Source organism: Melanerpes formicivorus, unplaced genomic scaffold (assembly GCF_026170545.1).
Source record: "Melanerpes formicivorus ecotype bairdi unplaced genomic scaffold, bMelFor1.0.p_v2 SCAF_99, whole genome shotgun sequence".
NCBI classification, from domain to species: Eukaryota; Metazoa; Chordata; class Aves; order Piciformes; family Picidae; genus Melanerpes; species Melanerpes formicivorus.
The window spans coordinates 2,104,823-2,129,065 of record NW_027142451.1 but is presented as its reverse complement, the minus strand read 5'-3'; the positions used below and the strand labels follow the sequence as shown (position 1 = coordinate 2,129,065).

General features: G+C 50.8%; 1 protein-coding gene across 3 annotated transcripts in view; it reads right to left on the bottom strand.

Moving 5' to 3' along the window:
• Window positions 1–23,266, bottom strand: part of ARHGAP29 (Rho GTPase activating protein 29) — a 76,493-nt gene extending 53,227 nt beyond the window's left edge. For 2 of the 3 annotated variants that reach the window (XM_068166294.1, XM_068166296.1), the window contains exons 1-2: window positions 23,176–23,266; window positions 20,080–20,425 (exon numbers count right to left, since the gene is read on the bottom strand). In XM_068166294.1, the coding sequence (XP_068022395.1) occupies window positions 20,080–20,341 (262 nt within the window). In that variant the 5' untranslated portion in view covers window positions 20,342–20,425; window positions 23,176–23,266. The remainder of the gene's footprint in view (window positions 1–20,079; window positions 20,426–23,175) is intronic. The other variant, XM_068166295.1, reaches the window with a different exon arrangement.
• Between the last annotated feature and the right edge of the window lie 977 nt (window positions 23,267–24,243).

Below are 24,243 nucleotides of genomic sequence, written 5' to 3'. Positions count from 1 at the left end.
ATCCACCAGGCAGACACCTGATCATAGAAGGAGATCAGGTTGGTCAGGCAGGACCTGCCCTTCCTAAACCCATGCTGGTTGGACGTGATCCCTTGGCCATCCTGTAAGTGCTGTGTGATTGCACTCAGGATGACCTGTTCCATGATCTTGCCTGGCACTGAGGTCAGGCTGACAGGCCTATAATTCCCTGGCTCATCCAACCAGCCCTGCTTGTGGATGGGCACCACGTTGGCCAGCTTCCAGTCCTCTGGGACCTCTCCAGGGAGCCAGGACTGGTGGTGAATGATGGAGAGTGGCTTGGCAGCTCATCTGTCAGCTCTATCTATCCCTCTGAAAAGCTGCCTCCCTTAAAATGCTCTTCTGCTGGCACTGGACCTGCCTGTGTGCTGAGACCCTGACCTGTTTGGTCGAGCAGTACTGTTTCATCTCTCCGCATCTTCGCTGAATTCAGGGAGATTTGGTTTTTTCCCTCCCCACTTGCAGGCATTGAAGAACTTCTAGGCAGGCTTTTTAGTTCTGCAGCTGTAGTAGCACAGGGAACAACGTCCCCTACATACCCCATACACAATCAAAGAAGCAAGACTACAGAGTAACTTGAGCACCCCACTTCAGAAGCCATTAATATCATTATCAACACCAAAACTGCATCAGGGGCTGGTGAGCACTGCACAGCTTCAAGCTAACTAACAGAGCTAAGAGCATGCTGTCATCCAACAGCAGAGCATCAGCTTGAGTCCCAGAATCCATCTGGTTGGAAGAGAACTCCAAGCTCATCCAATCCAACCTTCCACCCAGCACTGAAGGCTCAGCACTGAGCCCTGTCCCTACGCACCAAGCCCATATGCAGTGAAACACCTCCAGAGACAGCCACTCCAGCACTGCCCTGGGCAGGTCATGCTAAAGACAAGAGAGCATGGTTAGAAGAAACACTTCACTCTTTCCAGAGGTGTCCCTTTAGCATTCCCAGCACACATAGCAACACCTGTATCATAGTCTCACAGTATCACCAAGGTTGGAAGAGACCTCGAGGATCATCGAGTCCAACCTGTCACCACAGACCTCAGGACTAGACCATGGCACCAAGTGCCACATCCAATCCCCTCTTGAACACCTCCAGGGATGGGGACTCCACCACCTCCCTGGGCAGCACATTCCAATGGCTAACAACTCTCTCTGGGAAGAACTTTCTCCTCACCTTGAGCCTAAACTTCCCCTGGCACAGTTAGAGACTGTGTCCTCTTGTTCTGGTGCTGGTTGCCTGGGAGAAGAGACCAACCCCTTCCTAGCTACAACCACCTTTCAGGGAGTTGTAGAGAGCAATGAGGTCTCCCCTGAGCCTCCTCTTCTCCAGGCTAAGCAACCCCAGCTCCCTCAGCCTCTGCTCACAGGGCTGTGCTCCAGACCCCTCCCCAGCTTTGTTGCGCTTCTCTGGACTCATTCCAGCATCTCAACATCTTTCCTAAACTGAGAGGCCCAGAACTGGACACAGGACTCAAGGTGTGGCCTAACCAGTGCAGAGTACAGAGGCACAATGACCTCCCTGCTCCTGCTGGCCACACTATTCCTAATGCAGGCCAGGATGCCATTGGCCCTCTTGGCTGCCTGGGCACACTGCTGGCTCATGTTTAGGCAGCTGTCAATCAGCACCCCCAGGTCCCTCTCTGTTTGGCAGCTCTCAGCCACTCTGACCCCAGCCTGTAGCACTACATGGGGTTGTTGTGGCCAAAGTGCAGCACCTGGCACTTGGACTTGTTGAATGCCATCCTGTTGGACTCTGCCCATCTGTCCAGTCCGTCGAGGTCCCTCTGCAGAGCCCTTCTGCCCTCTAACTGACCAGCATCTGCTCCTAACTTGGTGTCATGTGCAAATTTGCTGATGACTGACTCAATCCCCTCATCCAGATCATCAATGAAGATGTTTAACAGGCTGGGGCCCAGCACTGATCCCTGGGGGACACCACTGGTGCCTGGCTGCCAGCTGGCTGTGGCACCATTCACCACCACTCTCTGGGCTTGGCTCTCCAGCCAGTAATCCCAGTCACTCCAAGTCTCACAGATAAGCAGCACTAACAGAACATGGAAGACTGCAGTGAGCTGCTGCAACCCCTGCCTGAGGGCCCTGAACCCCAGCTGCACACAGCACAGTCAAGGCATGAGAAAAAGGGAACATGCTAGATCCCAAAAGCTTTGTGAAACTGCTTAAGTCAGCAGAATTGGAACATTAAGCTTCCTTATTTCTCCCACACATTCTCCAATACCCATTCACATTAACAAACCCAACAAGTGTGTAGGTAATGACACATGAAGGCAATGGGCACGAAGGTGAGGGACCAAGGCCCCAGCACTCAGCCTCCAATCCTTGTGCCAAAACTGAAGCCACTTTAAGTGCTGCTTCACGAAGGACATCACCAAGAGCCCTAAAGCCAGTCCTGTCATTCCCTTTAAAAGCTGTACACTGATCCTTGCTTCCAGCAAGGGACAACATCAACATGGAACATGACATCACAACCACCTCAGCTTAGCCTACTCACAGAATCAGAGTGAGATGTGGGGTGGGAGGGAGCCAAAGAAACAAACAGCATAAGATAGAAACCCCCAACACCCAAACCAGCAGCTCCCTGACTCCCACCCACCTCACTGCCACACTTGTGGAACAAGGCCAGCATCCAAAGCACATCACCAAGTGCCCTACATTCAGCCACAAGATCAATAAGGTTGGAAGAGACCTCAAAGATCATCAAGTCCAACCTGTTACCCAACACCTCATGACCATGGCACCAAGTGCCACATCCAATTCCCTCTTGAACACCTCCAGGGATGGTGACTCCACCACCCCCCTGGGCAGCACATTCCAATGGCTAACAACTCTCTCTGTGAAGAACTTTCTCCTCGCCTCCAGCCTAAACTTCCCCTGGTGCAGCTTGAGACTGTGTCCTCTTGTTCTGGTGCTGGCTGCCTGGGAGAAAAAACCAACCCCCACCTGGCTACAACCACCTCTCAGGTAGTTGTAGAGGGCAATGAGGTCTCCCCTGAGCCTCCTCTTCTCCAGGCTAAGCAACCCCAGCTCCCTCAGCCTCTCCTCACAGGGCTGTGCTCCAGACCCCTCCCCAGCTTTGTTGCCCTTCTCTGGACACCTTCAAGTGTCTCAATGTCCTTCTTAAACTGTGGGGGCCCAGAACTGGACACAGGACTCAAGATGTGGCCTAACCAGTGCTGAGCACAGGGGCACAATCACCTCCCTGCTCCTGCTGGCCACACTGTTCCTGATGCAGGCCAGTCCTGTTGTTGCCTTTAACAGCTTTACACTGCTCCTTGCTTCAGGTGTTTGTCATTGCCATGTGAAGTTTAAGTACTGGGGATTCCAGCTGCAGTAATTAGCTTTTGCAGGCATTAGATTTGCTCAAATATCTGAAACAGTTTAGTCAAGACAGAAGACAAACTCCCAAGAGGGTAAGTTTGATAAAGCAACCTTTGTCTGAAGCTGACAGTCTCCAAACCAAAGACAGCCAGGGCTGGCAGGTGGGGACTCCTCTGTGCTTTTCATCATTTGCCCATGCAAGCAGGTTCAACCAGCAAACAACTTCAAAATGGTACAGAAGGGGAAACCCCTCTGTGCAGTGACATCACAGCTTCAACAATTTCTCCAGCCCTGGTTTTCATGTACAGTCTTCTGCAGTGAATGTTGTCAGGTTGCAAGTCTAACCTAAAGAGAACTATTCTCTACAGCCTTACAGGAGTTACTTCAATAACCAGGGGCATTTTGGGGAGGCAAAGGAACCAGCCCGCAGGAAATCTTTGCTTCCCTTAGCTGAATGGGGATCATTATCTCCAAAAATCAAGGTGCAGGCTCTGTATTATCAGAACTACCCTGCCATGCAATTCTAGCTCCAACCCATCCCCACAACATTAGATCCAATGTAAGCACAGCACTGCAGATGAGCACTTGCTTGGAACCAGCAAACAAGTCAGCTGCAGTCCTGCAACCCAGGGAGAACAAAACTGCCAGTGAAACTGGTGGGAAAGGAATGATTCAGTCTGTGAAGCCTCCATGGAGTGGAGATCAGTGAAATGACACAACTCTGTGCTGTCAGGCACTCAAAATGATTAGCTTTGTGGTGCAAAATGATCAGCTGATGCCTCAGAAATGGCAGAGATGGCAGGGTCTGGTGGATACACAGGAATACAGGTTCTGCCCAGGGCAACGTTGGGAAACTGATTCAGGGCAAAGGGGATTTGCTTTGCTTTGGTTCCTTGAAACACAACAGCTCCTGCATGGACTCAGGAATTTCTTCCAGGGACACAAGACTTCATGCTGGATCTGGATCAAATCTGATCTTGCAGGTGTTGGGGCAGACTTCTTTGAGAGATACAAGTTCTGGTATCCAAGGGTTCCCTCATTTCTTCAACTGCAAACTACATTAGAATAGAACAAACCAGGTTGGAAGAGACCTTTGAGATCATCACAGCCAACCTATCATCCAACACCACCTAATCAACTAAACCATGGCACCAAGCACCCTATCAAGTCTCCTCCTGAACACCTCCAGGGATGGGGACTCCACCACCTCCCCAGGCAGCCCATTCCAATGGGCAATCACTCTCTCTGTATAGAACTTCTTCCTAACATCCAACCTAAACCTCCCCTGGTGCAGCCTGAGACTGTGTCCTCTTGTTCTGCTGCTGGGTGCCTGGGAGAAGAGACCAACCCCCACCTGGCTACAACCTCCCTTCAGGTAGTTGTAGACAGCAAGGTCTCCCCTGAGTCTCCTCCTCTCCAGGCTAAGCAACCCCAGCTCCCTCAGCCTCTGCTCACAGGGCTGTGCTCCAGACCCCTCCCCAGCTTTGTTGCCCTTCTCTGGACACCTTCCAGCAACTCAACCTCCTTCCTAAACTGAGGAGCCCAGAACTGGACACAGGACTCAAGGTGTGGCCTAAACAGTGCAGTGTACAGGGGCAGAATGACCTCCCTGCTCCTGCTGGCCACACTGTTCCTCATGCAGGCCAGGATGCCATTGGCCCTCTTGGCTGCCTGGGCACACTGCAGGCTCATGTTCAGCCTACCATCAACCAGCACCCCCAGGGCCCTCTCTGCCTGGCCGCTCTCAGCCACTCTGACCCCAGAAGAATTCTTGCTGTTGAAGGGCCCTAGCTTTGTGTTTACCTGGAGAAAGAAGACATGGCTACTGAGCCTCCCTCTTACTACTCAATTTTTATCCAGCTAGTGCTGTGCTTTCAGCTTCACTGGTCCAGCTGCTGTGATGGGAAGAGAAGGTAATTCACAGACCAGCTCAGGCTCTTGAAGTGTTTTGAGACTCTTCTTTTTACCTCACAAATAGGAAAGAGGAGGCAAAAATGCATTTCCAGCTGGTATTACCATTTTTTGCACTTCAAGAGCAGCCTTTTAAGCCTCAGAAAAAAAATCCCTGTGCTCCCTTACAACCAGTTCAGAGTTTTGCTGGAGAGGTTTGTGCCCAAGCAGCTTTCCTGCACATATGGTTGGTTTTACTTTTGGAACACCCACAGACCTCCAAGACACACCTCCGCTCCCGACCGCTGGTCTTAGACACTATAGCAACAAGTGAACATTTGTTCTGAAGGAATGCTGAGCATGCAGCTGGGGGAGGGGTGGTGCTATCAGCCACAAACTTATCTGCTGGTCCACCGAGTTATTGTTTAACTTCAGCCTTCCCCGACACTGAAGAAACAGCACTAACTCCCCAGGGCTAGAGACATCCACTTAACAGACAGCTTAACGTTTGACCATGAAGAACACTGCTGTGCTCCAGCTGAACTCTCAGACAGCACTGGGCTTTTCCTCTGCTTGCTCAGGGGACAAGTCATTTCACAGCTGCAGATTAAGGAAGCAGAGTTCTCTCATCCTGCAAACCTGCAATGCAAGAAGAAAAGCCCAAGTGCTGTGACGCCGGTCAGAGCACACAGGCTCAGGCTGCGCCAGGGGAGGTTTAGGCTGGAGGTTAGGAAGAAGTTCTACACAGAGAGAGTGATTGCTCATTGGAATGGGCTGCCTGGGGAGGTGGTGGAGTCACCATCCCTGGAGGTGTTCAGGAGGAGACTTGATGGGGTGCTTGGTGCCATGGTTTAGTTGATTAGGTGGGTTGGATTGGTTGATGGGTTGGACACGATGCTCTTGAAGGTCTCTTCCAACCTGGTCTATTCTATTCTATTCCTTCTGAAAGCCCAAAGCTCCCTAATGAAAGCCTGCAAGGTGGCAGACTTGTAGAAAACAAGAGGCTTGGGCAAAAGAGAGCCAGGCTGAGGGCGAAGGCGATCCTGAAATGATTGGCAGTGGAATGAAAAGCAGCAAGCTCCCTCTCTGAGCTTAAGCACAACAATCCCGGGGGGAAACTTGACCTGTAGCTGTGGCTGTCTCACACGAACTTTGACAGTAAACTACTGAGTTTTGTTTTGCTGTTTACTTGTTGTGGGCTTGTCCTTGTTTGTCCTTCACCAGTTCATTCATAGAGAGAGTTTTCTGGAGCACATCAGACTTCTACTTTCTCGGCAGAAGTTCTCAGGTTTGAGGACTCTGGCACTGGACAGGAACAGGACTCACAGCCAGGAATCTCAAAGGTTTCTGCTCATAAGAGCGTGTCCAGAGAAGGCCAACAAAGCTGGGGAGGGGTTTGGAACACAGCCCTGTGAGGAGAGGCTGAGGGAGCTGGGGTTGCTTAGCCTGGAGAAGAGGAGGCTCAGGGGAGACCTCATTGCTCTCTACAACTACCTGAAGGGAGGTTGTAGACAGGCAGAGGTTGTTCTCTTCTCCCAGGCAGCCAGCACCAGAACAAGAGGACACAGTCTCAGGCTGTGCCAGGGGAGGTTTAGGCTGGAGGTTAGGAGGAAGTTCTACACAGAGAGAGTGATTGCCCATTGGAATGGGCTGCCTGGGGAGGTGGTGGAGTCACCATCATTGGAGGTGTTCAGGAGGAGACTTGATGGGGTGCTTGGTGCCATGGGTTAGTTGATTAGGTGGTGTTGGACTGGTTGATAGGTTGGACTCGATCTTGAAAGTCTCTTCCAACCTGGTCTATTCTATTCTAAAAGGAAATGGGAGGGTGAAAGATGTTGTGAAAGTAAGGGAAGCATGGGAAAAGGACCAGGTTGTCTTTGGCTTGTTGTGCACCTAGAGCTCAGCTAAGAGCAGCAGTTTACTGTGCCTGCCTGCTTGTGGTTCTTTTGTTTGCTGTTCTTATTGTGAGGCTTTGGTTGGGGTTCTGGTTTGGGTTTTCTGTGGGGCTCTTTTTGGCAGGGTTTGTTGGTTTGTCCTCTGAGCTTTCCCATGAAAAACATCAGAAGCTGTTAAATAAAGGAGCACTGCTGTTGACTTTGAGTTCTTAGCCAAAGATTTACTTGCTAAAATTCAGGAGTATTTACTTTGTTCTTATCCTAGTTTGCATCCTTTACCTTCCTTAGCTTGAAAGGCTGTTTCACATTTGTCAGCTTCAGATTGACAGAACTAATACTTAGCAGTGACTACTACTTGGAGGTATGTGCCAGGGCATACTATGGAATTTCCAGGTCAGGAAGACTGGAAGTGGCTGTGCCTGTGCATATAACAGCAGCAGGAGGTTTGATGAAGGCAGGTTTGAGAGAGGACTGTCAAGCTCAAATATGCCAAAAGCTCGGAGCTGGGACTGATCATTTCGCCACCTGCATGCTGCTCTCTGCATACAACTCTCCACCTTTCATACCCTGTTGTCTGTATTGAATGCTAAGCTTGACAGCAGAGTTAGTACAGGGTTTAGCAGTGCATGCTGTAAGGCCAGGGACTGAGTGTCACAACAGCTCTGCCCAGACCCTCAGAGTCTTGCTCCATTTTAACCTGTGGCCAACCCCCTTTGCCAGTTGCCTTCCTCTTTTGCTGGTACTCAGTACAACCTTACAGGTAGCTCATGGGAAACTAGTTCCTTCCTGGGACTATTTTTCAAGGCAAATCTGCTGCCACAACTAGTTTACTATGCCCTGCCAGTGCCAGGAAGAAGTGGGGAGACCACAGAAGCTCACACTTAGTTTCTTTCCTAAGCTGCTGTAGCAATACAGTATTAGGATGTTTGAGAACAGAGCCCTGGACACAAGATGCATTTCTGGGAGGAAAACAACCTTTTTAGATGCACCATGCGGATTTTGGATAGTTGTAGACCTGTACCTTCAATTCAGCTGTTGGTAGGATAGAAAGTCCTGTGGTTTTCACAGGAGCACTTTCAGAAGTAACTCCTTCCAGCTGCCTTACACCTGCCCCAGTCTGCTCAAGTCCTGATGTCCACATCCCTGAAGCTCACAAGGTAACCTCCAATAACTCTGCTCTGAGAATGCTAACACCCAAAGTTGCAAATAAAAACTGCTTAGAATCCAACTCCTCAAATCATCCATAGTTCAGCAGGAGGATGAACCAAGTCACCACAGGTCAATATGCTTACAGGATGCAGTTAGTGCCTTGTGGACAAAGCAGTAAAAGGGCCATGCTTTAATGGTAAGCTACAGAAACACTTTGTGCATATTAGAGTAGAATAAACCAGGTTGGAAGAGACGTTCAAGATCATCGTGTCCAACCCAACAACCAATCCAACACCACCTAAACAACTAACCCATGGCACCAAGCACCCCATCAAGTCTCCTCCTGAACAAGTACATAGTACAAGTACACAACACTTCAGTAAAGCCTGGAAGTGATCAACACCAAAACTCCACTTCAGACTGCTTGTCAGCATCCTCAAATGTTATTTGTGTCATGGGATTTGCTGTGTGCTGGACAGTTTGTCTTCCCCTTTTTTTGGGCTATTGGGGAATAAGAGTTAAACCATTTACAAACAGCTCTGCATTTACCCAAAGGTTCTTGATGGTCATATGATCAATGCACAAGCAGAGAGTTTACATGTTTGATAATCACTGTGTGCTTATAGAATAGAAGAGACCAGGTTGGAAGAGACCTTCAAGATCATCCAGTCCAACCTATCACCCAACACTACCTAATCAACTCAACCATGGCACCAAGCACCCCATCAAGTCTCCTCCTGAACACCTCCAATGATGGTGACTCCACCACCTCCCCGGGCAGCACATTCCAAGGGCAAATCACTCTCTCACTGAAGAACTTTCTCCTCACCTCCAGCCTAAACCTCCCCTGGCACAGCTTGAGTCTGTGTCCTCTTGTTCTGGTGCTGGCTGCCTAGGAGAAGAGACCAACCCCCACCTGGCTACAACCTCCCTTCAGGGAGTTGTAGAGAGCAATGAGGTCTCCCCTGAGCCTCCTCTTCTCCAGGCTAAGCAACCCCAGTTCCCTCAGCCTCTCCTCACAGGGCTGTGCTCCAGACCCCTCCCCAACTTTGTTGCCCTTCTCTGGACACCTTCCAGCATATCAACATCTTTCCTAAACTGAGGAGCCCAGAACTGGACAGAGGACTCAAGGTGTGGCCTAACCAGTGCTGAGTACAGGGCAGAATGACCTCCCTGCTCCTGCTGGCCACACTGTTCCTGATGCAGGCCAGGATGCCATTGGCTTTCTTGGCCACCTGGGTACACTGCAGGCTCATGTTCAGCCTACCATCAACCAGTATGATCCCTTAAACTTAGCTACCCTGACAGCATTTTGCTTTCCCTTCTTTATAGACTTGGGTTGTGTTTTATTCATTTAGGATACAAAGTGCTATCAAACAGAAACCCAGCACCCTCTTCACATGCACTTTACAAGTCAAGCTCTACATATTGCTTCCAGAGACTGTGGCAAAGAAATGTAAATGCTATCAGATCCTCGCTTAGAGTGGTTTGCCCACCTCCCAAGCATTCATAGCAGGAGGTGTCATTAGCCAGGTAAATACATCCAGTTCCAGGAGTATCAAAGACCACACCTTTCATTGAGAAACATAAAGCAAGGCATAAAGAACAACCAACAGACTTACACCCAGGATTAACAATTACCATGATTTTGATCTGGAATCTTCACTGCAATAGCTAATGAACCTCAGATTTCCCTAGCAAAGCAGGGCAAGCCCAGCTTCAAACACTGCCCAAGAAAAAAAGAGATGCTAATGTTTTACACTGTAAGCAAGTAAATGAAAGTCAGAGCCTAAGAATCCTTCAGTGCATTACCCCTACTGGAAAAGCACAGCCTGTCAGGCCTGGAAAGCCTTGTGGTTTTGACCCTCAGGCACGATGTTCAGTAGGCAGCTTCTGGGGTTGAGCCTAGCCTGGAATCAATACCCACCTCCACGGTGCTAAAATAAGGTTTTGAAGTCACTAGAGATTACAAGCTCCTGATTTTGAGGAAACTATTTACCTTGACACACCCCTAAAATTGTCCCACTGGGCTGAATATCTTATCCTTCAAAAAAGGACCTGATAGGTTTCAAGTTAGGTAGCATTCCTCATGCTTTTGAAAGTGCTGGTGCTGCTATGAGGAGGATGCAGACATTCCTGCCCAGGCCATCCAGCTTCTCCAGTATTATTAACTCTGCTTCAGTTACCCAAAAAAAAACACCACAACACAACCAAACACCACACACAAAACCCCAAACACCACACACAAAGCCCAAACCAAACAGAAAACCACCAAAACCACAAACCAACACACAGCAGCAAAACAAAACCAAAACCCTCTGAAGAAAACCAAGCACAATAGGATCTGCACAGAGAAACCTACAGTGAAAGGCAAGAGCTTTACCCTGCTATTCTGATTTCGGGGCGGGGAGAAGGTATATTAATACTTTAGAACAAGCTACAATTCACATTGGCTGAAGATAGAATGAGCTTGAGGAAAAAAAGGGTTGGTTCATGAAAAGGATGCAGAACTACCCACATGAAGCACAGCATCACCAACTTTGAAGCAACCTTCAAAGTGTGATAAAAGCAGCAACACCACCACAACACATCCTGAAGTACAGTCCGGAAAGATTATGTACTGCAGTGTGAAGTGCTATGACTCCTGCACTTCTGAACCACATGCAGAGCCTTACAGGGGAGGGAAAGGAGGGAAAGGAGGGAAAGGAGGGAAAGGAAAGGAGGGAAAGGAGGGAAAGGAGGGAAAGGAGGGAAAGGAGGGAAAGGAGGGAAAGGAGGGAAAGGAGGGAAAGGAGGGAAAGGAGGGAAAGGAGGGAAAGGAGGGAAAGGAGGGAAAGGAGGGAAAGGAGGGAAAGGAGGGAAAGGAGGGAAAGGAGGGAAAGGAGGGAAAGGAGGGAAAGGAGGGAAAGGAGGGAAAGGAGGGAAAGGAGGGAAAGGAGGGAAAGGAGGGAAAGGAGGGAAAGGAGGGAAAGGAGGGAAAGGAGGGAAAGGAGGGAAAGGAGGGAAAGGAGGGAAAGGAGGGAAAGGAGGGAAAGGAGGGAAAGGAGGGAAAGGAGGGAAAGGAGGGAAAGGAGGGAAAGGAGGGAAAGGAGGGAAAGGAGGGAAAGGAGGGAAAGGAGGGAAAGGAGGGAAAGGAGGGAAAGGAGGGAAAGGAGGGAAAGGAGGGAAAGGAGGGAAAGGAGGGAAAGGAGGGAAAGGAGGGAAAGGAGGGAAAGGAGGGAAAGGAGGGAAAGGAGGGAAAGGAGGGAAAGGAGGGAAAGGAGGGAAAGGAGGGAAAGGAGGGAAAGGAGGGAAAGGAGGGAAAGGAGGGAAAGGAGGGAAAGGAGGGAAAGGAGGGAAAGGAGGGAAAGGAGGGAAAGGAGGGAAAGGAGGGAAAGGAGGGAAAGGAGGGAAAGGAGGGAAAGGAGGGAAAGGAGGGAAAGGAGGGAAAGGAGGGAAAGGAGGGAAAGGAGGGAAAGGAGGGAAAGGAGGGAAAGGAGGGAAAGGAGGGAAAGGAGGGAAAGGAGGGAAAGGAGGGAAAGGAGGGAAAGGAGGGAAAGGAGGGAAAGGAGGGAAAGGAGGGAAAGGAGGGAAAGGAGGGAAAGGAGGGAAAGGAGGGAAAGGAGGGAAAGGAGGGAAAGGAGGGAAAGGAGGGAAAGGAGGGAAAGGAGGGAAAGGAGGGAAAGGAGGGAAAGGAGGGAAAGGAGGGAAAGGAGGGAAAGGAGGGAAAGGAGGGAAAGGAGGGAAAGGAGGGAAAGGAGGGAAAGGAGGGAAAGGAGGGAAAGGAGGGAAAGGAGGGAAAGGAGGGAAAGGAGGGAAAGGAGGGAAAGGAGGGAAAGGAGGGAAAGGAGGGAAAGGAGGGAAAGGAGGGAAAGGAGGGAAAGGAGGGAAAGGAGGGAAAGGAGGGAAAGGAGGGAAAGGAGGGAAAGGAGGGAAAGGAGGGAAAGGAGGGAAAGGAGGGAAAGGAGGGAAAGGAGGGAAAGGAGGGAAAGGAGGGAAAGGAGGGAAAGGAGGGAAAGGAGGGAAAGGAGGGAAAGGAGGGAAAGGAGGGAAAGGAGGGAAAGGAGGGAAAGGAGGGAAAGGAGGGAAAGGAGGGAAAGGAGGGAAAGGAGGGAAAGGAGGGAAAGGAGGGAAAGGAGGGAAAGGAGGGAAAGGAGGGAAAGGAGGGAAAGGAGGGAAAGGAGGGAAAGGAGGGAAAGGAGGGAAAGGAGGGAAAGGAGGGAAAGGAGGGTTGTTTCCCCCACCTGTGAGGTAACACAAGTAAAAGCAGGCTTTTTTAAGTGAAACACTTGTAACGTTTTCTATATTGGGAACTCAGCTTGCATCCCAAACATTCCTTCCCATGGTCCTTTTAAACCCTGTATCCTCTCTAAAAGAGCTTAATATGCAGAAGTCACCCAGCCTCAAAAGTTCAGCAGGGTTATTTGTGGAAGCATAGAACCCATCCTTTGGGACAAGAATTCACCGACTCAGTCTGCAGGATTTACCTGAAGTATACTTCATACACTTCAGATTGTGAAGTATTTTTAACACTGTGGTCAGGTTGTTAAGCCCTCAGCAAGCTTCCACGGGACACAACTTCTCAGTTCCTAAAACATCCTTAACCAGGGAAGATTACTTCTCTCCTGGAGTGTCACTCCTGAAGATCAGATACCTCCAGCCTTTAAACTGTACATCCCTCTGTGTTCTACCTTTCCAAAGCAAAGGTCCAACTGGAAGGCAACAACCAGATTCTCACACTCTCAGCTGAGAGCTAAGAAGTCACTCCTGGAACTCACAGCACAAAGAGCAGGCTCGTCAGCTTGCAAGGCATGGTAAGTTAATAGCTTGTACCCAGGATGCACATCAGAACTGCAGTAAGAACTGAACCTGGGGTGCATGCAGAATACAGAATGCCATCACACCAATCTTGGGAGCAGCCCAGACTGCAGGGAATGATCTGGATTCAGCATGCACTCTTGAGTTCAGAAATGCTTGTGTGAAAGGCAGAAGAGCTGTTTCAACTCTCCTCTTAGAAGAAAGATCAGCTTATTTTGAGCCTCTTCAATACATTTTGGTGTTCTCTGACCTCGGGGCACAAATGCTACAAGTGAGGAAGACCTTTCAGATCAAACACAGACCTAATGACATCACAACCATCCCTCCTAACACCAGCCATGTGATAGACCCTCTCTTGTATGGACATTTAACTGGAGACTGGACCAAGAGAGCGGTGCACTGACAGCCACAGTATCACAGTATAACTAAGGTTGGAAGAGACCTCAAGGATCATTGAGTCCAACCTGTCACCACAGACCTCAGGACTAGACCATGGCACCAAGCGCCACATCCAATCCCCTCTTGAACACCTCCAGGGATGGTGACTCCACCACCTCCCTGGGCAGAACATTCCAATGATGAATGACTCGCTTGGTGAAGAACTTTCTCCGCACCTCGAGTCTAAACCTCCCCTGGTGCAGATTGAGACTGTGTCCTCTTGTTCTGGTGCTGGTTGCCTGGGAGAAGAGACCAACCCCTTCCTGGCTACAACCTCCCTTCAGGCAGTTGTAGAGGGCAGTGAGATCACCCCTGAGCCTCTCTTCTCCAGGCTAGGCAACTCCAGCTCCCTCAGCCTCTCCTCACAGGGCTGTGCTCAAGGCCTCTCCCCAGCCTTGTTGCCCTTCTCTGGACACATTCAAGTGTCTCGATGTCCTTCCTAAACTGAGGGGCCCAGAACTGGACACCCACCACAGGCTCAGCCTGTCATCAAGTACCATCACATCAAACCCAACTGAAACAGCACCAGATTCACTGACCTGGATTCAAGCAACACCAGACACCATCACTGATGAAGATATTGGTTAAGTATCTTGACTGGCAACAATAGATCATTGCAGCCAGTGAGTACAACGCCTAGAGGTAAGAGAGCATGTTTAGAGAAGACAGCAAGAACTGAAACATACTAAATATAGACCCCGCGCGGGACTCCCACCGCCGCCGCTCCACGCGGACCCCGCGGGACTCAGCTCCTTCCTACCTAAACAGGTGACAAACTTTTCAACTCTATTACATTCACAGGTTTGGTTTTCTTTTACAGGTCTGGATTAGACTAGACTAAACCAGGAGTTAGGAGTTTTTGAGGGAGGATGGAAGCGTTTGGGGGGATTTATGTTTTGTACTCGGTGCCAGAAAGGCAATTCCAAGGTACTTTTAGATTTCAGCTTATACAACACACACAGTTCAGTGAGAGCTTGAAAGTCATCAATGACAGTGTGGGGGTTGGGTTTACCCTGCAGCTGGTAAAATCCAAAATGTAACCAAGCAGTGTGACAATCAGACTGCTGTGAGAAATTATAGTAGCATAAGAGAGAGAAGGAGCCTTGAAATCTACAGAGCACTTCCCTTGTATAGCACTCCCTCCTTAAAAGGGAGCTCAAGTTATTCTTCATGGTACAGATCGACCTACATATCAGCTCTATACAAAACACTGCAGAGGTCTACAACCAAAGGTAGTCATGGGCTAGTTTAGACATGAATACCAGTTACAATCCAAAACAGCTTACATTTTTCACCCAAGGTACTAGTATCACCAGATCAGGAAACTGTTGAGCAAATCGAGGGTGCATAACTGGTAGGCTCCTCCAAGGCAGCTCAGACAACATGCACAGGGAACACAACCCTCAGCTGGTACAGCATCCGGGACATGCAGCCACTGGAATCAACCTACCTACTGGTGCAGACCCCAGCAGTGGAACAGCCAAGCTTGATCACCAAGATCAAACCCTAAAGCCACAGGGTCCAAGGGGAAGTGGCTAGGCACAGGAATGAGTCTCTACACAAGTCTGCCAAAGCAGCAGCACTGTGACCGAGTGGACAGAGTCACTGAGAGAACAGCAGTTAGAGGCTGAGGCCCAGAGCAGACTCTGAATCGTGGCCAGGCAAATGCAAGAGCTCACTTACATAGACTCCTTCAGACCAGAAAGGCCCTCCAAGCCCATCCATTCTGCCCACTCCTCCAAGCCTGTCCCTACACCACGTCCCCAAGCACCAGATCTAGATGGCTTTCAAACACGTCCAGGGATGGCAACTCCACCACCTCCCTGGGCATCTGCCACTTCTGAACTGCTTCAAGAGACATACAACATACACCGAAATCCCTGTTTTCTCTAGCTGCATTGTTTAGCTTTTATTCCAGAAACTTTAGATCACAATTCTACTATTCAGTAAAACCTCCATCAGGCTAACAGATGACTGCTGTCCAAAAGAAGGAAGAGCTGTTTTTTGTGTCGCTGCCGTTCACACCACCTTGGAAAAATTAATGTGACTAATCTCAGGATCTGCGAGCATTATGAAGCAGAATTGTGTGTCAGAAGTGTGTGCAGTTACCCTTGCAAAACTGTGCGTGTTTTTGGGCACAAAACTGCAAACATTTCCAAAGACAGGACAAATGCAACCCAAACCATCAAGCTTTCTCCAGCCAACGGTAAGCCAGTGCAGCACTGCAGAACTCGCTACAGGGAGATTTGAGGACAGAGGGAAAAACCAACAATCCACTCCCACCTGTGGGCAAAGACACAGCTCTCTCAGAGATTAACAACCCTTCAAATGCACAATACTGTTGAACAAATTAATTCCACTATGCATCATAAAACAAGGCAGCTCCTGTCTGCCACCTTCGCTTGGTGTATCCGATTCCAAACATCTGAAACCGGACATTAATTAACAACTGCTGCGTGGAAACTGCTGGGCTCCAGGACTCTGCCAGGCCTTTCCTGCAGGATGCCTACCTCAGGGTCAGCAATCACCAGACACCCCATCTCATAAATAATTCTGCTCATCTTGCATGCTCAGCCACAGTGACATGAACAAAGGGGCCATGAGTCTCGAACTACCACACTCCTGAGACTTGTTCACATCGTTTGATAGGGCTGCTTCAGCTGGGTGCAAACTCACCTGAAACAGAGCCCAGTGCAGATCTTCATCACTCAAGACACGTATGTCAAAGAGTGTCTCATTTCAGCTGTTGACATGATAACATTGCTATAGAATAGAATATTAGAATAAACCAAACCAGGTTGGAAGAGACCTTCAAGATCATCGTGTCCAACCCATCAACCAATCCAACCCACCCAAACAGCTAACCCATGGCACCAAGCACCCCGTCAAGTCTCCTTCTGAACACCTTCAATGACGGCGACTCCACCACCTCCCCGGGCAACCCGTTCCATAGCGCAATCACTCTTTCTGTATAGAACTTCTTCCTAACATCCAACCTGAACCTCCCCTGGCGCAGCTTGAGACTGTGTCCTCTTGTTCTGGTACTGGGTGCCTGGGAGAAGAGACCATCATCAGCCTGTCTACAACCTCCCTTCAGGTAGTTGTAGAGAGTGATAAGGTCACCCCTAAGTCTCCTCTTCTCCAGGCTAAGCAGCCCCAGCTCCCTCAGCCTCTCCTCATAGGGCTTGTGTTCCAAACCCCTCACCAACTTTGTTGCTCTTCTCTGGACTCGTTCCAGCAAGTCAACATCCTTCCTAAACTGAGGGGCCCAGAACTGGACACAGTACTCGAGGTGTGGCCTAACCAGTGCAGTGTACAGGGGCAGAATGACCTCCCTGCTCCTGCTGGCCACACTGTTCTTGATGCAGGCCAGGATGCCATTGGCCCTCTTGGCTGCCTGGGCACACTGCAGGCTCATGTTAAGCCTACCATCAACCAGCACCCCCAGATCCCTCTCTGCCTGGCTGCTCTCTAGCCACTCTGACCCCAGCCTGTAGCACTGCATGGGGTTGTTGTGGCCAATGTGCAGAACCCGGCACTTGGATGTGTTAAATCTCATGCCGTTGGATTCTGCCCATCTGTCCAGCCTGTCCAGGTCTCTCTGCAGAGCCTCTCTACCCTCCAGCAGATCAACTCTTGCCCCCAGCTTGGTGTCGTCAGCAAATTTACTGATGATGGACTCAATGCCCTCATCCAGATCATCAATAAAGATGTTAAAGAGCACAGGGCCCAGCACTGATCCTTGGGGCACACCACTAGTGACTGGTTGCCAGCTGGATGTGGCACCATTCACCACCACTCTCTGGGCTCGGCCCTCCAGCCAGTTCCTAACCCATCGCAGTGTGCTCCCGTCCAAGCCATGGGCTGACAGCTTGGCCAGCAGTTTGCTATGGGGGACGGTGTCAAAGGCCTTGCTGAGGTCCAGGTAGACTACATCAACAGGCCTCCCCACATCCACCAGGCGGGTCACCTGATCATAGAAGGAGATCAGGTTGGTCAGGCAGGACCTGCCCTTCCTAAATCCATGCTGGCTAGGCCTGATCCCTTGGCCATCCTGTAAGTGTTGTGTTATTGAACTCAGGATGACCTGTTCCATGATCTTGCCTGGCACTGAGGTCAGGCTGACAGGCCTGTAATTCCCTGGCTCATCCAACCGGCCCTTCTTATGGATGGGCACCACGTTGGCCAGCTTCCAGTCCTCTGGGACCTCGCCAGTGAGCCAGGACTGCTGGAAAATTATGGAGAGTGGCTTGGCCAGCTCATCTGCCAGCTCTCTCAGCACCCTAGGATGAATCCCATCTGGTCCCATGGACTTGTGGGGATCCAAGCTGCTAAGGAGAGTTCCAACTACCGCCTCATGGAACATAGGGAAACTGTGCAGCTCCCTGGCTCCTTCTGCTAGCTCTGCAGACCAGCTGTCAGGAAGACGTTCTGCCCTTCTAGTAAAAATTGAGGCAAAGAAGGTGTTAAGTATCTCTGCCTTTTCCTTATCCTTGGTTACAATGTTCCCCTCCGTATCCACCAAGGAGTGGAGGTTTTCCTTCCCCTTCCTCTTACTATTAATGTATTTATAGAAGGACTTTTTGTTGTCCTTCACAGTAGAGGCCAGTTTAAGTTCCAAGTGTGCTTTTGCCTCCCTAATTCTCTTCCTACAAGACCTAGCAACATCCTTAAACATTCTGTGGGTTGCCTCCCCTCGCTTCCAAAGGTGATACACCCTCTTTTTTTCCCTCAGTTCCATTAAAAGTTCATTAACCATCCAGGCTGGCCGTCTGCCCCGGCGGCTCATCTTCTGGCACATTGGCACAGCCTGTCCCTGAGCCTTCAACAATTCTTCATTGAAGTAGGTCCAGCTCTCCTGGACCCCTTTGTTTTTAAGGACTTTATCCCAAGGAACCCTCTGAATTAGTTCCTTGAGTAACCCAAAGTCTGCCCTCCGGAAGTCCAGAGTGGAGGTCTTCTTGCCGCCCCTCTTGGCTTGACCAAAAACCGAGAATTCAATTATCTCGTGGTCACTGGACCCCAAACACCCTCCAACCACCACATCACCCACCAGTCCTTCCCTGTTGGTGAAGAGGAGGTCAAGCATAGCCTTGCCCCTGGTAGGCTCTCGCAGCACCTGGGATAAGAAGCTGTCCTCCATGCATTCTAAAAACCTTCTAGACTGTCTCCTCTCTGCCGTGTTGAGTTCCCAGCAGATGTCAGGCAGGTTGAAGTCACCCATGAGAACAAGGTCCGGAGATCTTGAGACAGCCCTAAGCTGCCTATAGAATGCTTCGTCAACATCTTCCTCCTGGTTGGGTGGTCTATAACAGACTCCAACCAGGGTGTCTGCCCTGCTGGTCTTCCCTCTAATTCTTATCCACAAGCATTCAACCCGATCATCCCTAATCTCCATCTCAATGGCATCTAGTGTCTTTCTGATGTACAGGGCCACCCCTCCACCCCTTCTTCCTCGCCTGTCTCTCCTGAAGAGCCTCCTGAAGGTCCTGAATAGGACCAGACCAGGTTGGAAGAGACCTTCAAGATCATCGAGTCCAACCTATCATCCAACACCACCTAAACAACTAACCCATGGCACCAAGCACCCCATCAAGTCTCCTCCTGAACACCTCCAGTGATGGTGACTCCACCACCTCCCCAGGCAGCCCATTCCAATGGGCAATCACTCTCTCTGTGTAGAACTTCTTCCTAACATCCAGCCTAAACCTCCCCTGGCACAGCCTGAGACTGTGTCCTCTTGTTCTGGTGCTGTCTGCCTGGGAGAAAAGACCAACCTCCACCTGTCTACCACCTCCCTTCAGGTAGTTGTAGAGAGCAATGAGGTCTCCCCTGAGCCTCCTCTTCTCCAGGCTAAGCAACCCCAGCTCCCTCAGCCTCCCCTCCTAGGGTTGTGTTCCAAACCCCTCACCAACTTTGTTGCCCTTCTCTGGACACCTTCCAGCAAGTCAACCTCCTTCCTAAACTGAGGGGCCCAGAAATGGACACAGTTGGGTAAAAGCTTTCCTGATGATGACCAAAACCAGCCAAACACTTTTGCCCTAACAGAACAAACCCTACTAATGCACATTCCTCAAAGGGAAGAAGATTTGCAGTTCCCACCTGCTGGCAGAGGATAGCAAGCATCTTGCAGGAGAAGAAAGTGCAGTTAAAATCAACCTTTAAACTCAAACTACTGGCAAACCTGCCTGGAGTACTGAAACATCACAAAAGTCGAACAGGATTCTTTGGAACTATAGAAGAATACCAGGTGATTAAAAACTAATCAGCTGATAGTCTCACTGACTTTAGGCATCAGTCTAGACAGACTGCTAGAAGCCTGCTTCCCCTTGTTATGATTATGACACAGATTGCACAGTGTTCTGATGAGGAGATACAGAACCCAAACGAACAACCACTGTTACCCGTAATCAGCATGCTGGCGGAGGAGAGGGGAGCCGAAGGGAAGATAAAGGGAGGAAAGTAAAGGGCAAGGGGAAATAACCCAAGTAAAGACTAGCTCAAAACACATGGAGCTGCGAGTTCCAGAAAAGTCTAAGAACAACTGACATACCTTCTGAGAGGATGGCTTCCTTCAGATAGAGCAGCACATCTGCGAACCTCCTGACATCGCTCACCAGCTGCATGATGTACTCCGGATCCACAACAGGGTTATCATAGCAGTCCGAGTTGGAGCTGATGCTGCTCAGAGAGCTGCTCTTGGTGCTGCGTCCCATTACCCAGTTTCCTGAATTAGTGATGGTGAAGAAGTTGGAGGTGGACAGTCTGGCTAATCCCAAAGCACGCTTGTTACTTCCACCGTTCTGTCGCAACATCCCAGCAGCCACTGTGCTTAGAGAGCCCTCGCAGTTAACGATCGGCGCCGCTTAATGTCCATTGGACAAGCCAGAGGGGGAACCCTTCACGATCCAGAGGGAAAGGAGGTGGAAAAAAGTTTTGATTAGTATAGAAATACATGAAATAATACTTTTGTACTGTCCAAAACTTGCTTTACATTACAATACTCAAGTACTATAAAAGGGTTTGACTGTTTGAAGCTATCTAAATTGGTGTCACAGGCACAGCACTTCGTGATGATCAATAGCAGGCAGAAACGAGGGTCAGAAGTGAATGGTGGTGTATGATTGCTTTGTGAGAAAAGTTTCCTGCCTGAATATTTATCCTGGAAGCCTTAAGAATCGAGTTCTTTACTCTGAGACCTGTTCTCTTCCATGAAGTGTTAACTTCAAGTGAATAGAATTGGAAATACTCTTGATGAGATATAGACCATGAGCAAGACCCTGGTGTGCATCAAGCTGTATTCAACATCCTCTCTCTTCAGACACCAGACAGGACAGGATGGATTTTCCTTGCGTTAGTCCGTGCCAAGCAAGAAGCTGCAGCCTGTCATAGCTCTGTTCAGAAAGGCAAACATCCTGAAAGGAGGCATGCAGGCTTCTCAGCCTGCTACACCTTCATACGAATGGCAAGGAAGGACAGAGGAAAGTAGCGAGACTGTAAAAGACTTCAGTATCAAAGCCTGTGTGCAAATCTCAGCGCAGTTATGTTGAAGGGTGTCTGCTTTAGCAGACCTTAGAAGTTCCACCACAAAAATGCACACGCTTAGGGAAGACTATACTGGTACAACTAAGCAACCACCCACATTCAGAATGAAAACCAGAAGAGGCTACTGCAGATTTCCCTCTGCCAGCTTGGGAGATTCATTTCAAAGCAGCAAACTCCAGGTGGCAGTCAGGTATGGTTCCAGCAGCTCACACAATGCCTATTATTCTCCCCACATCAGGAGAAGTTCCCAATGTTTACCCTATATGGCAAACACTGCAGGGGGAGGGGGGAAAAACCCAGAGTGGAACACACCAGCTGAAAAGTTAGCGTGGGTTGTGGGTACCTCTCTCAAATTCAATTATTTTTAGTCAAAACCGAGTTATTGCCATCTGAAGGTGCAGGCTGAAACAAGTCAGGCTGCCTGTGTCTGTAGCTGGTTAGACCAACTGCGGTAGCAGCACCTTTAAAAGCCTGAACACTCCCATTCTGTTTTTCAACAGGTGTTATTATCATGCACTTCAATTAATTTTCCATCTTTGCAACTTAAAAATATCAGAGGAAACGTGGTCGAAGCAGTTGCTTTTGTAATTAATCTGGCTGGCCTTCCAGGGAGCATGTGCTGGGGCGGGGGGAGGGGAAGGAAAACTGCAGGATTGAACACAAATTAACTGCTCTAGCTTCTGGTTAAAGTCAGTCCCTACGAGAAAACACGAGACCACACACACACAAAATAGATAATCAGGCAATTCCCAACACCTCGAGTGATTTATATTAACCAATATTTAAGCGAGTTTCTTCTGTTCCCACACAATTCTCATGGCTACAAAGTTGCTTTGCAATTCCGCCTTCCAGTTACAGAAAGGAAGAAAGAAAAGGCAGCCACGGAAGCTTTCTCTCCTTTTAACAAGCGTGATATCTATTTATATCGAGACAGAGATTTTCATATGATTTAAAAGACACCTCTCTTTCAAGTCTGGCCAGCCCCAGGCAGCTTTAAGCCTCATGATGCGTTAGACCTGTTCCCCTAGCAAGTCGATGCTTTTAAGGCTGTGTCGCTTTAGAGCCGCGCTGCATTTTTGTTTATTATAACGAGCAACAGGCCTTAGAGTAATGCCACCACTTAGGAAGTTATGGAAGTGATGACAAAGTGCTGCTGAACGGAAAAACTCGAGAGAAACTTTTGCCGTGGAGCAGCAGCAGCAGCCCCAAACCTACAGAGTTTAGTAAGAAAGTCGCCGTTTCCTTGCCAATATCGGCTCTCACGCCTGCTCCTCCTGCGTTACAAGGCACGCAGGGAAAAGCTTCCCTCGTAGCACACATGCCTTTCATTAGCGAGAAGTGTTTCATATTTCTTCAGGAGTCTCTGGCTTTGAACAAGAAACACGTCCAGCGGCTTCCCTGCACACGCCTCCAGACTGCTCTGGTTCAGGCTGAGCCTCTGCCAGTCCCCAAGGAAAAAAAAGGGGAGAAAAAAATAAATAAAGCGCCAGATATTTCAGCAATTTGCTCTCCCAGCACAATTTCCCCGGCAGGAGCAGGAGGGGGGAAGGGAGGGGAGAAAGGAAGGAAGAAAGAAAGGAAGAAAGGAAAGAAAAAGACGCTTCCGAAGGGGCCACGTCGTCCGGCTGTTGCCCGCCCCCCGGCCGAGGGCAAGGCAGCTCTCCGTGCCCGGGGCGGGGGTCGGCCCTCCGCCCTGCCCCCGCCGCCAAGCCGCACGTCCTCCGCGGCCAGACTGCCTGCAGCCGCCCGGCGGCGGGGGGAGCGGCGGCGCGACAGGTAACGGGCAGAGGCCGCGGTAGGCACCGCCGAAAGACAGCGTGAGGTGCGAGGCAGGGCGGCGGCGGACCCTTGGCCACCTCCCGGTACCGCTCCGGAGAACCACCGGACGGCGTGGGCTCGGAGAGGCGGCAGCCGCACCGGAGCCACGACGGGAACGGAAGAGGGGCACCAGGCCCCCTGCAGCTGCCCGCGCTCCCCCGGCCACTCGCCGCCGCCCTGCCCCACGCTCCCCCACGCGAGTCCTCCCGACGGCGGCAGGAGACCTCCCCACCCCCCCCACCCTCTCGCCAAGGCGCGTCCCACTTCCCCTGGCCACAGCCCTTACCGGAGACGGGCGGCCGAGCGCAAGCAGCAGCCGGGCCGCCGCGGGCCCTGCGCACTCCCGCTCCGCTGCCCATGGAGCGCCCTCCCCACGGCGCGGCCCGCGCCTCCGCCGCCCCCTCACTCCCGCGCCCCGCCGTTGGCCGGCAGCGCGCCGCGGGGCGGAGCCCGCGCCCGCCCCGCCCGGGGAGCCACCGCCCCCTCGCGCGCGGAGGTAGCCCGCGCGGCGCCGTCCCGGGGCAACGGCGCAAGCTCGCCCGGTACGGGGCCCGCGGGGCGTGCAGAGAGGTGAGGTGCCGGTAAGATACAGCACGGACTCGTCCCCTCTCCGTCTCCCACCGCACAGTCCTCGCTGCGCCCAAAGCTCGCCGGCCGAGGAGCAGCGCACGGCAGCCGCCCCGCCGATCGATGCCCGCTCATCCGCCGTCGCTTCAAGTACAAGGCGCGGCCCTTAGCTCCCGAACGGGCCTCGGAGCGGCCGGGCGTCCAGGCCGTGTGCAGGCGGCGAGCAGGGGCGGGCCCGGAGGAAGCTGGCATGCTGCGCAGCAGTAGCGGGCGTGCACAAAGCAAGCTTCAGAAGCCAGGAAAAATCCACATTTAGACTGTGTGGTGTTTAGCAAACAGGATTAACTTTTAACTCGTTTGCCCTGCAAGAAACAAACACAAGTGTGGCAAAGGGGAGAATGTGTTTCTCACACTCATCCTCCCACTCTTTCTGCTCCTGGATCCGGAGTGCCACTCACTGCCCAGCCGGCGATGTTGTTCTGAGCAAGCTGTGTGCGCACAGGCGTGCTCACACACACGCTTTCCCTCTGCTACACTCAGCTCTCGAGTTTCTGGGTGAGCCGCCTTGACTCCTCCAACAGAGAAAAGCAAAGCAGTAACAAAATCAAATTGTAGCAATGTCAGACCATACCCCCAGGAGTGGATTCCGCTACACGGGCAGCCCAGCTCTGGCGTAAACCAGCTTCTGAAGCCAGCAGCATGTGCCCATCTATGCAGGTTTTTCTGGTCAAGAAGAAAAGGAAGTTGGCAAAGCAGAAATATAGAGCTTCAAGAAACTCGATCAGTT